Source organism: Pezoporus wallicus, unplaced genomic scaffold, assembly GCF_028554395.1.
Source record: "Pezoporus wallicus isolate ANWC-B61680 ecotype Strahan unplaced genomic scaffold, APGP_CSIRO_Pwel_v1 contig_7011, whole genome shotgun sequence".
NCBI lineage: Eukaryota > Metazoa > Chordata > Aves > Psittaciformes > Psittacidae > Pezoporus > Pezoporus wallicus.
In genome coordinates, this window is record NW_026638234.1 from 2,292,314 (window position 1) to 2,304,653 (window position 12,340).

Here is a 12,340-nt window from a genome sequence, read left to right on the forward strand (position 1 = left end):
TAAATGGTGAGGTTGGTGCTGTAATATATTTATCCCATATACAAAGAGAGGAGGTTCAGGAACTTTGGTATAGACCATGTAGGTAGCTGACCCAGGTATAATTACTGATGTACTCTTCTGATCGCATGATTTTTTGAATCAGCATGTTACATAAGTTCTTTTTGTTTTAAAGACTGCTGTCAGAATTTTGCCAGAATATACTGCAAAAGGAGACATCTTCTAGCACGATTGACAACACAGGGTACCTGTGCAAGTGGGCATCTTTAGCTTGAAACACATAGGAGGTGACTTAACTTAATTTGTGATTAGAAGAGTCAAATTACTTCACATGTGCAATGGGAGAAGAGTGTGCTAGAGTAACAGCTTAGCTGATGGAGAGACTTAAATATGTGACAACTTTCAAAAACATTAATAACATCTTTTTGCTTCCATCTCCATTAGTGATAATGTACCATTGTTGTTTAATACCCATTTCTCACTTATCTAACAAAGATAATCTATTTTTTTTCCATGCTTCAAAGCACAAAAAAGTCCTGGAACACAAAGAAAAGATAACTTAGGTAATACAGACACATGCTTTGTACTAATTATTATATAGAAATAAGTTGATTTTGAAATATGTTCTAAGTCGGCAATCTCTAATACCTGTTCCAGTTCGTAATCAGCCTCCACCTTCACCTGGAATTTCAAGCACAGGAGCTGCTGGATATGGTACAACCAGACCGGTAGGTATTCTGTCTTACAAAAATTTTCCCTCTAAGTTTCTACAGTTTATTATGCTGGCAGTGGGGTTTTGTAAGTCGTAACAGATGTAAGAAAACTGCAAAATTGACTAGTCATTTTACAGCTTATAGGAGTTAATTCCCTCAGCAATTCTTCTCTGCTAACTAAAAATGCCCTGGAATATATATATAATGGACGTGACTTTATTGTTCTGCACTCTATGCGGTCACATCATAGGCTTCCAAATAATACCACATTTTACGTCCACTTTCAAATAACAGTAAAGTGAAAAGTTATTCTTTGTATTATATGTTCCTGTTGTCTAAGTTGCTGATTTCGTGTGATATTTTATTGTCTGTGCTGAAATGTATATCCTGATGGCAGTTAATTGCTTGCAGGCAGTTAATGTATTATATAGGCTGTTAAGGTATTATATTGCTGATTAGTTGATGTGTAATGGAATTTTGTACCTTGTTTTAAAAATTATTTTTTATAAAGACCTTAATATAAAAAGTAGCAAAAGTTGCTCTTTCTTAATTAGGGGAGGAGAGACAGAAGCGAAGTTTAAGAGTTTAAGTTATTATAAGCCATGTTGTGATCGCTGCATCCAAGGCTGCCCTGGCGTGTCACATTTCCAATGAGCCCTTCCCTGTTGGTGAGCACGAGGTCAAGCATGGCACCTCTCCTTGTCGGTTCCTCTATTACTTGCAGAAGGAAGTTGTCTTCCACACAATGCCCTCTTCTTGCCTTTTTCCCCAGTGTTTTTTTGTGCGGTAGTTCAAGGATTTCAGGACCAGGGACAGTAGCCACGGGCACTGCATGGTCCTGAGTATTCTTTGGGCTTCCTTTCTGCTTCTTTTCTGTTCCTTTCTGATGTCTTTTTCTTTTTAAAATATATATATACATTTTAGTATTTAATCCTGTGATCCTTCTGCCTACTTTCAGAATGTTCAAAGAAATCACAGTATCACAGTATCACAGTATGTTAGAGATTGGAAGGGACCTCGAAAGATCATCTAGTCCAATCCCCCTGCCAGAGCAGGAACACCTAGATAATGTTACACAGGAATGCGTCCAGGCGGGTTTTGAATGTCTCCAGGGAAGGAGACTCCACAACCTCCCTGGGCAGCCTGTTCCAGTGTTCCGTCACCCTCACTGAGAAGAAGTTTCTTCTCAAGTTTAAGTGGAACCTCTTGTGTTCCAGTTTGTACCCATTACCCCTTGTCCTATCATTGTTTGCCACTGAGTAGAGCCTGGCTGCATCCTCGTGACACTCCCCCTTTATATATTTATAGACACTGATAAGGTCACCCCTCAGTCTCCTCTTCTCCAAACTATAGAGACCCAGCTCCCTCAGTCTTTCCTCATAAGGGAGATGTTCCACTCCCTTAATCATCTTAGTTGCCCTGCGCTGGACTCTCTCCAGCAGCTCCCTGTCCTTCTTGAACTGAGGGGCCCAGAACTGGACACAATACTCCAGATGCGGTCTCACCAGGGCAGAGTAGAGGGGAAGGAGGACCTCTCTCGACCTACTAACCACCCCCTTCTAATACACCCCAGGATGCCATTGGCCTTCTTAGCCACAAGGGCACAGTGTTGGCTCATGGTCATCCTGTTGTCCACTAGGACCCCCAGGTCCCTCTCCCCTACACTGCTTTCTAACAGGTCGTTCCCCAACCTATACTGGAACCTGGGGTTGTTCCTGCCCAGATGCAGGACTCTACACTTTCCCTTGTTATATTTCATCAAGTTACTCCCTGCCCAACTCTCCAGCCTATCCAGGTCTCGCTGGATGGCAGCACAGCCTTCTGGCGTATCAGCCACTCCTCCCAGCTTAGTGTCATCAGCAAACTTGCTGATAGTACACTCAATTCCCTCATCTAAATCATTGATGAATATATTAAATAATACCGGTCCCAGTACTGACCCTTGAGGCACTCCACTAGTCACAGGCCTCCAACTAGACTCAGCCCCATAGACTACAACTCTCTGGCTTCTCTCCTTCAGCCAGTTCGCAGTCCACCTCACTACCTGATCATCCAGTCCACACTTCCTCATTTTAGCCGTGAGGATGCTGTGGGAGACTGTGTCAAATGCTTTGCTGAGGTCAAGGTAGACCACATCCACCGCTCTGCCATCATCCATCCACTGTGTTATTTCCTCATAAAAGGCTAAGAGATTGGTCAAACATGATTTCCCCCTGGTGAAGCCATGTTGACTGCCCCTCATAACCTTCTTATCCTTGATATGCCTTAAGATGGTACCAAGGATAAGGTGTTCCATCACTTTCCCAGGGATGGAGGTGAGGCTGACCGGTCTGTAGTTACCCGGGTCCTCCTTCTTGCCCTTTTTGAAGACTGGAGTGACATTTGCTTTCCTCCAGTCCTCAGGCACCTCTCCCGTTTCCCAAGACTTGGTAAAGATGATGGAGAGTGGTCTAGCAATGACTTCCGCCAGTTCCCTCAGCACCCGTGGGTGCATCCCATCTGGACCCATGGATTTATGGATGTCCAGATTGCTCAACTGGTCTCTAACCCATTCCTCATCGACTAAGGCAAACCGCTCCATCGACCTGACTTCATCTAAGGTCTCAGGGGTACAGGGCTCTTCAGGACTGCCCGCAGCAGAGTAGACAGAGACAAAGAAGGCATTCAGTAACTCTGCCATCTCTTTATCTTCTGTCACCAGGGCACCCATCTCGTTCATCAGTGGGCCTACATTGCCTCTGGTGTTAGTTTTGTCTGCCATGTATTTAAAAAAGCTCTTTTTGCTGTCCTTGACCCTTCTTGCCAGGTTTAATTCTAAGGATGCCTTAGTCCTCCTAGCTGCCTTCCTACATCTTCTAGCAGCAGCCTTATATTCCTCCCAAGTGGCCAGCCCCTCCTTCCATGACCTGTAAACTCTCCTCTTCCACTTGAGCATACCCAGCAATTCCCTATTTAGCCACGCAGGTCTCTTGGCCCTCTTCCTTGACTTCCTACGTGTCGGGATGCTCCGATCTTGAGCACGGAAAAAGCAGTCCTTGAATGTCAACCAACTATCTTGGGCCCCTTTACCTTCAAGCAGCCCTGCCCATGGGATTTCCCCTAGCAATTGCTTGAAAAGGCCAAAGTTTGCCCTGCTAAAGTCCAGGGTTGCAATTCTACTTGGTATTCTACTAGTCCTGCCACACAAGATCCTGAACTCCACCATCTCGTGGTCGCTGCAACCAAGGCAGCCCTCAACCCTTACTGCTTCGACCAGATCCTCCTTGTTAGTGAGGATGAGATCCAGCAGCGCTCCTCTCCTGGTCGGCTCATCCACCATTTGCAGGAGGAAGTTATCATCCATACACTGGAGGAACCTCCTGGACTGTGGCTGGGTTGCCGAGTGGTCCTTCCAGCAAACATCAGGGAAGTTAAAATCCCCCACGACGACCACGGCCTGTGACTGTGAGGCCGCTCTTGTCAACAAATTGTCAACAAAAGGGAAGACAGGAATTTCAGAGGTTAGGTGGTTTAAAGCATTTAGAAAGTTGTTACATGGACTGAGGCAAGCATAATGAATCAGATGCTATACAGTGTCTTCGAAGAAGAGTACATACAGTAGTATAAGTAAGATCAAGGATGACACTTTTTTTAGTGGAGAAGTTTCATTGCTTGATTTTTAAATCATGTTTGTGTAGAGAGTTGTGCAGTAGGGTTTGCTGTGAGAAATATTTCTAGAACTTCCACTGTTGCTTGGATTTTGTTAGAATATATCAAGTACACAAAACTTGTGAGGAAACAAATCTTACAAACTATCTTTTCTCATGTTTTTGATTTTTTTTCCTGTATTCTAGCATTTTTATTAATGCTTTACATTCAGCTTTCAAGTGTGGTGTTTGTAATCCAGGTGGCTTCAGATGTAATCTGGAAGAGGTTCCTATTTCTCTTTAAATACTGATGTAGACTTTTTAATTCTGTTTTATGGGAGCAGTTCTGTTCCCAGCCTATTAGCTTCTATTCCAACAAGTTTGGGAAGACTCCGCCTTCAGATGAGGCAGAATGTATGTTTCATTAATGTTTGCTGGGAAAAAGAAGTAACTGCCTTGCAGTTTCAGAGGAAAGAACTAACCATGGTCTTTTATACTTATCTTGGACTTTCACTGCATAAAATTGACAAAGCTGCTCTTTACTAATAGCAGGCTGTAACGACAGCCTAAAAGGTAGATGGTGTCTGCAGTCTGCATTGACAGTGGGTTATCAATGTGTCCTTAGGCGATCTCCAAATAAAGTAGTTGCTGCTGTTGTTTTTATTGCTTACAACAATTCATAGACTTAGGTAAAACTAACTAATACTATCAAAATAATAAGTGTCTCTATTGTTGTATAATAAGAAGTGTCTCTGTATTGTTGCACAGGTAAATATTTATATAAAGTTGAAGACTGTTGTAAAAATCCTCTGCTTTGAATTAACCCTTATAGTGTTTTGAGAATACATTCTTTGCTTTTTTATGTGCTTAAAAAATTAATTCAGCAACTGTTATCAAAAAATCTGTTTTTCACAGAATTCTGATTGTCCTGAATCATTTAGCAGTAGATGAATACAGATTCAAAGTAGAACTAAAATACTTTCTTTTTACCAATTATTATGTCAGACTATTCCACCTCGAGCTGGAGTTATTAGTGCACCACAAAGCCATGCACGTCCCTCTGGGGGAAGACCAGCACCTGAAACTCAGACGAAACCAGCTGAACCACCAAGGGGTAAGTTTACCTTAGAAGTTAAATATGAAGGTCACTATTCAGTTAAGAGGTACTGTCTCTGGTTTGAATGCTTTGTTTGCAACAGATGTCTTCTTCCTTCACGATAAATTAAGATTCCCAAATATAGTGAGAAGTTTGACAGTTTCTGTTAATCATCCACAAGTATTGTAAGCCCTCATTAGATAACAGGCAGCAGTCAGGTGAGATCTAGACCCATAGATTTCATGCCATCACGAGAAACTTTGATCACATTGCTGTGTTTTGGTCTAAGCACACTAATGTGTCCTGTCATGTGTGTTGATTACTGAACCATTCTCTGCACTTGATCTGTGATCATTTATGTTTGTTATTATGTTTATGTTTGACTCTCAAAGTGAGTTCCAAAAATTTAATGTTTTTTTTTTTAAATTGTATTAATATCAAAATACACCTAATAATGACTTCCAAAATACTTTTAAATACAACTGAAGTACATTTAAGGATGACATGGCTTCTGGTTCTCTATTTTGTATCTATAGTAATAATTCTGAATAGTATGGTAATAATTTTCAGTGCTGAGCTTTTGATGACTTCTAATCTAGTTGCCATGAATACCTGCTGTTCTTGCAGCCCCTTCTGCAGTTCTGTCCGGTTCCCCTTCTGCTATTCTAAAGATTGCTATTACAATTCTTTACAATAAAAACCACTGCAAATATACCTGCAGGCTCACCGTCGCTTCCTGAACCACTAAAGCCTCAGGCTGCTGGACCTGCTCAGCCCACGACCACTCAGACACCTCCTGTGCTAAAAATGCAGGAGCCTCTGATACCTGTGTCATCACATCCACCTCAGACAAGTGCCCCACAAAGTCTGGAACCCCCACAACCACCTCCTCGGAGCCGATCATCTCAGAGTTTGCCTTCTGAATCTGTTCCTTCACAGCAGCAAGTATGTAAACAAACCCTTGTATATATGTTTTGTCATTATGTAAATTAACATAGCTTGCACGGAATGCCGTAGATTTGTGAGAAACTCCTAAAGCAAGCAAACAAACAAAAATAAAGGTCAAAAGATTGGATTCAAAGATCATCAGGCTCAAGTAGCATATTACTTAATTGCTTGTTGTCCATGAATAACTATAATCTTAAATACTGAACATCTAACTTAAGATTTCTTACAACTCATGGACATCTTGTTCTTAAAATTATGTTGTCATTTGACAGCTTTGTATGTGAAAAAATTCAGTATGAGAAATGTAATTTTATAATGACACATGCATGACAAATGACATAGTAACTAGCTAATACAGGTTTTTATTATAAAGTAAGCTTTATCGATTGCATGATGTGGTGCTTTATGTTGATAATTCACTGCAAGAAGATGATACTGATAGGTACTTAATAGAAATACATTTCTCCGCATTTCCCAGTGTCAGTTAAAATACAGAAACATATCAAAATAATATGAAAATTGAATACAGCAACATGAATATTCTGTGAGACCATTTAGAGTGTTATTTAAAAAAAATACAACAAAAGAAAACAAGAAACTACTGCTTAAAAATGCAGAAGTAGGTTTTCAGTGTTGTTTATATATACGTAAGGCTACGCTTCTTCACTAAAGACTAGCGCTGTTAGCTTTCACAGTGTCAGGTGCTAGGTCAGATAACATGCTACTCGAATAAAAGCACAGATTTATTGAAGCTGATTAATTTATGCCCACTTCTGACCATAAGTAGATTTGTGGCTTTGTTTTCAGGCGTTCAGGGGTTTGTTTTATTTATTTTAAAAAGCTGCTCAACTGTGGATATTTATAACTGCATAGGCTTGAACCAGTATTTTAGATTTTACTTGACATCTGAAGCCCACTTTCACTGAAGAAGTTAGCTAATGCCTATTTTGTACAGCCGAATTCATTTCTCAGTGAGTTGATTTTGAATTCTAGTTGAAAAATCTTTAAAATCTCTTCCTTTATACTGAACCTTTCTCTGCTGTTAACTTTTTTTCATTTTGGAAACCTAGGCTAAAAACCAGAGGATATTTTTTAATATACAGGTAGAATATTAGGACTTTCTGTAGTTTGTTGGAAAGTATGAAGTGTTGCCAGTAGAGAATATACGTGGATGCATACGGTATTTGAGACCATGACAATTTTGTGAATAGAAACAGATTGTATTGTGTCACTTTTGAAAGCCTCACACCTTCTAAATATAATTTTACCATTAATCATTTTGTGAAAGGGGTGCAAGCAGTTGTTTCAAAACTACTATGAAAATTAAATTTGTGTCTACACACAGCAATCAAAAGTAGGCTTAAGAACACTGTAAACGGGTGTTCGAGCTGTGTAATGCTGTAGCTATATTGTTAACAATATCCAAAGCAGATAGTTTAAGACTAGCGCAGGCAGCTGTAATTTTCTCCACAAAATTTGATTAATACCAGCTGTGCAATCACAAGGAAAGCCCACTTGTCTTTGGTGTGCGTTTTGGGTTTTTTTTCCTTCTCTTTTCCTTTTCTTTTTCTGATAGATTTTACTTATTGTAAATTAAGGAGATTTTGGGGTTTTATTCAATTAGAAGTATTACTTTTTTTAGCTTCAATTGAAAAACTATTACTATAGAAGAATGATTATACCAACACGGTTTCCAGAATGAGGGCTACAATGCTTTTCATGTTAATAGATGGTTAGAATTAGAAAATCAATAGTCAGAAAATAGCACAATCAGCTGCACAATTAATGTCTGTATGGGAATAATATCAGATTTGGCTTGATCTAGGTTTTTTTGATTCTTAATGATAGAGCTTGTAAGTCTTATAGTAGAATACAACAGAGATTTAAAATCTAGTATAGTGTGTAACACGTATTTTTGGTTTGAATTCATATCTCAAAAAAATGGCTTTGTGAAAACTTAAAGTATTTTTAACATGAGGTTGCTTTGTTACTTGGATTTTCTTCCTAATATTCTTTCCTTTAATGTCTGTTTCTCTTTCACAAGCAGGAGCAACCATCAGGGTAACAGGTATCTGACTATTTACCAATCTTGTATGTGGTCTCTCCATCTATTCAAGCAGAAAAGATGTATGAATCTTGTTTTCATACATCTGTGGTCTCATCCATGTAAAAAATCACCTGTCCACATTAATGAATTGACTATCATACCATAGTTTGCTTTTTCCTTTCATAATGCAATTCAAATTGATACTGTTAACTGTATTTATTAGTACCATAGCAAATATTTTGCTTCATCTTTTATGAAACAACTGGAACCTCAAGTATGTTGCTTAGCCACTGCCAAATCTCCTGGTCTCGGTCTGTTTGGAAAAAAATGAGTAGGTGTTGGAGTTAATGTTTCTCTTTAATATAAATAAATCCTGATGCAATTGCACTGCCAAAGTATTTTCAAAATAAAACCCATATTTTACGTATCTCAACGAATAGAGAGCTTACTATTATCCAAAGTAAAATATACTGTCTACTACAGTTTTAAAAGTATTTGGTTTCAGAATTATTCAGAATTCTGCAATTTTTTTACTTACAATAAAGAACAATTGGGATTCATAGTTTCTTTGGGATCTTGTACTTTTTGATCACATGGTTAATGAACACAGGATTTAACCAGCTGATGTCAAGCTGCATGTGATTTATATTGTTTCTACAGTTCAATTTTTCACACTTCCCCCCTCAGTTACTTGATGCCTTTGTTTTGACATTACTTTCTGAAATGCTTCCTATATACGTATGAAAATCCCAATATTGAACCACTGTATTTAGGGTTTGGTAACATTAGGCCTCATCTATTTTAGAAACTCTCATGCAGTAGTACCAAGGATGCACGTAACCAATGTTGTTGTTTCAAAAGAACCACCACCAGAGTAAATGCATTTTTGCCAGCATACTTCTTTTCTCTTGCCAGCCAATTCAAGCTGCAATTGCAATTTTTTAAAGGAAATTGCTATGCTGGATATACTGGGGAAAACATACAATATTGTTATTATTCCTGAGAGTCTCTAAAGCCTGTAGACTGATTTTGCATAGCTGCCTAGGCAGAGGATAGGTGGAGACATGCTTCAAACTGTTCACAATAAATGCAGTCAAAACAAGATGTTTAAAGATTGACGTTAGGCTATAATAATATTGTATTTTAGTGATAATTTTAGCTAGCATCCTAGTTCAACAAAATACCAGTTAACAGAATTTTTATGCTAAATATCCAAACTGTTTAGGTATATTAAGATGATGTGTTAAAATGACAAGTTTGTGAAATTTGACTTCTCAGAAGCTGTGTTAACTTAAGCTTAATTCTTTGCATTCATTAAATAAGGGGGAGCTCCAAACTCTGTTCTGTCAGTGTGATGACTTGAGCAAGATAGTGCAGGTAGTGTACCATTTTGGACAGTTGCTACAAGGTACTAAAGTTGCATTGTTGTTTGAATAAATTTATAAAAATGGGAATATTTTGTTTTAAAATATGAACAGTTTTGTGATGAAAACTGTCTTCTCCATTTGATATTATTCTAAACAATGATAACTTGCCATTTTAAAGTAATACAAACTGATGATTGTACCTTCACATTTCAAGAAGCGCTGGAGATGCCTACAGAGGCATATGTCTACACAGAAATGTTTGAAGTGCATACACTAATAACACTAATTTTTCCTTTCATTGTGATGCTTAAATATTGCTTGTAACATCAGTGTTATAAACTCACAAACAATGAAACCTAGAGCTTTTTATTTCATATTTGTGCTGGGTTATCACTTGTTTAGAATACAATATAATTTTCTAAGTTTCTTAAGCATTTTATTATACAATGTCCACTGCTGCTTTTGGCTAGGATTCTGACCTGCATGAAGTAGATTCAAACTGCATCAACCAACAACAGGGAAAAATGTGTTTAACAACTAGTAGGCTTTTCTTCAGAGAAGGAGTTAAGTGTTATTGTTCTCCAGAAAAGAAGCAATTATACTACAAGTGCATTGTGCAAGTTACAACCAGATTGTACTGAAGTTTCAGTTAAAGCCCAGGAGCTTCTTTTCTTCTCATAGAAGAGTGAGAAATGGGGAGTTAGTAATAATCTCAAGACAGCCAGCCACATGATTACTAAGCACCCTGTTTTTTTTCCAGATGAAAACAAATGGAGCATACGGCACTAAACTTGAAACGCAGTTAAACAGTGACCCTTTTGAAGATTTGTCGTTTAAGCTGCTTGTGTCAAAGATGCAGACATCTGTCCGAAAATCACCTGTTCCAACTTTGAACCAGAAGGAGTCGATACAGTTGCCTTCAGCAACACAAAGAAATGATGATATTTTGAATACTTTAAATTGCATGCCAGCAATGCCTCCTGTTCTGACCTTTAACACATCACAGGAACATAAGCGCAGCTCTCCAAATCCATTTATTACTGGACTGAACTGCACAAACCCATTCACTGAAAGAACTCCTAATGCTGGAAACCCATTTAGAACAGATACACAAGAGTCTGAAATAACTTCACATTTACTAGAAGGACGTGCCTCTTGCAATCCTTTCCCTTCTCTAAATCCTCTCAGTTGTAATACAGGCAAGCCTGTATTTTCTGTGGATGCATCTGAAAATACTTTTTGCTTGCCAGGTAAATCTGTCATGGTAAAAAATGTACAGCCAAAAGGATGGGTAACATTTGATGATGATGATAATTTCAATGTAAAGCTAAAGCCATCTAAAAGTGTCCCAGATATTAAGCAAATCAGCTCCAGGAAGTCAGATGGATCTCCAGATTTGCTGGGCACTGAACAAAATACTTTTCTTGGTTCAGACTTTAACTTTGACAATGACTGGAATAGAAGTTTGACTGATTGCTTCTATACAATGCCAGCAAGAAGACCACCGGCACCTCCCATACCATCAAGAGTAACCAGCAACAGATCCCCCACAGATCCTTTCACTTCCTTGGCACCTAAGGTGTCACCAACACAGGATTTTACAGAAAGATAGCTGTTCAAATATATAAGAGGTTATATTTGTTGCTACATTTATCCAGTAGAATAATTGGGCATTTGAGATTATTCTGTGTGCAATAATTATGTCAAATGCACTGAAACGTAACTCTGCTCGTAAACGGCCACTCTTGTTTGTGTATAAATTTTGAATATGTATATACGGTAGAGCACAAAAAATTGTCTGAAATGTATTAAAATCCCAATGTAATAGTGTTTGGATAGACAGAGAAAAGAGGGATGAGCTACTAATCTCATTAAAATATAGCAATCTTGAAAATGGTTTCTGCTTAGGGAGCCCTCCCATTTATGTTCCTCTTTGTGGAATTTCTAGGAAAGAGGCTCCTTGCTGGTAGCCTCCCCATTCCCTTTTTACTGTTTTGTTAATTGATATTTATAAATTGATATTTACCAAAGAGCTGCCAAAGTTTATTGAGATTTGAATGTTGACAACTATTGTTTAGAAGTTGTTTAATTTATAACAGAGGCTGTGGATATTTGTAAGGCATATATTTGAATGTGAGGCACAACAAAAATAGTTTAATTTCAAACAAATCTTTGCTTATTAATATATTCAGTATTTTAATTTTCTGTGTCAGTATATTTCAGCTATTAAATCTTACTGTGACATATACTCACTAGCATTACTTCAGAATAACTGTTCCATATCATCCACTTATTTTGAAGATGCTTCCCTTCCCCCCGCCAGATCAGAAACAACTGATACAAGTTTTCCCTTAACCTCTGGGAAGAAAATTCCCCTTGGGTTTTGAGAAACAAAGCGGTCTTCATCAGTTGCAGACAACATACTGGAGTTGGCTTGTCCCACTCTGCTCTTCTGCACATTAGAAGGGTCCTATAGAAAGCCCTGAGCAAAGGAATTAGCAGCCATGTTGTAACAGCAGAGGAGATGGTCTCTTGTGTGATGGAGT

General features: G+C 38.5%; 1 protein-coding gene across 11 annotated transcripts in view; it reads left to right on the forward strand.

The window, feature by feature from the left end:
- SYNJ1 (synaptojanin 1) overlaps positions 1–12,042 on the forward strand; it is a 66,567-nt gene extending 54,525 nt beyond the window's left edge. For 4 of the 11 annotated variants that reach the window (XM_057410142.1, XM_057410143.1, XM_057410144.1 and 1 more), the window contains 4 exons: positions 655–725; positions 5,342–5,450; positions 6,154–6,377; positions 10,555–12,042. In XM_057410142.1, the coding sequence (XP_057266125.1) occupies positions 655–725; positions 5,342–5,450; positions 6,154–6,377; positions 10,555–11,406 (1,256 nt within the window). In that variant the 3' untranslated portion in view covers positions 11,407–12,042. Of the gene's footprint in view, positions 1–521; positions 561–654; positions 726–5,341; positions 5,451–6,153; positions 6,378–8,424; positions 8,449–10,554 lie in introns of all 11 variants that reach the window. The other 7 variants (XM_057410145.1, XM_057410151.1, XM_057410148.1 and 4 more) reach the window with 4 other exon arrangements.
- Positions 12,043–12,340: the final 298 nt, after the last annotated feature.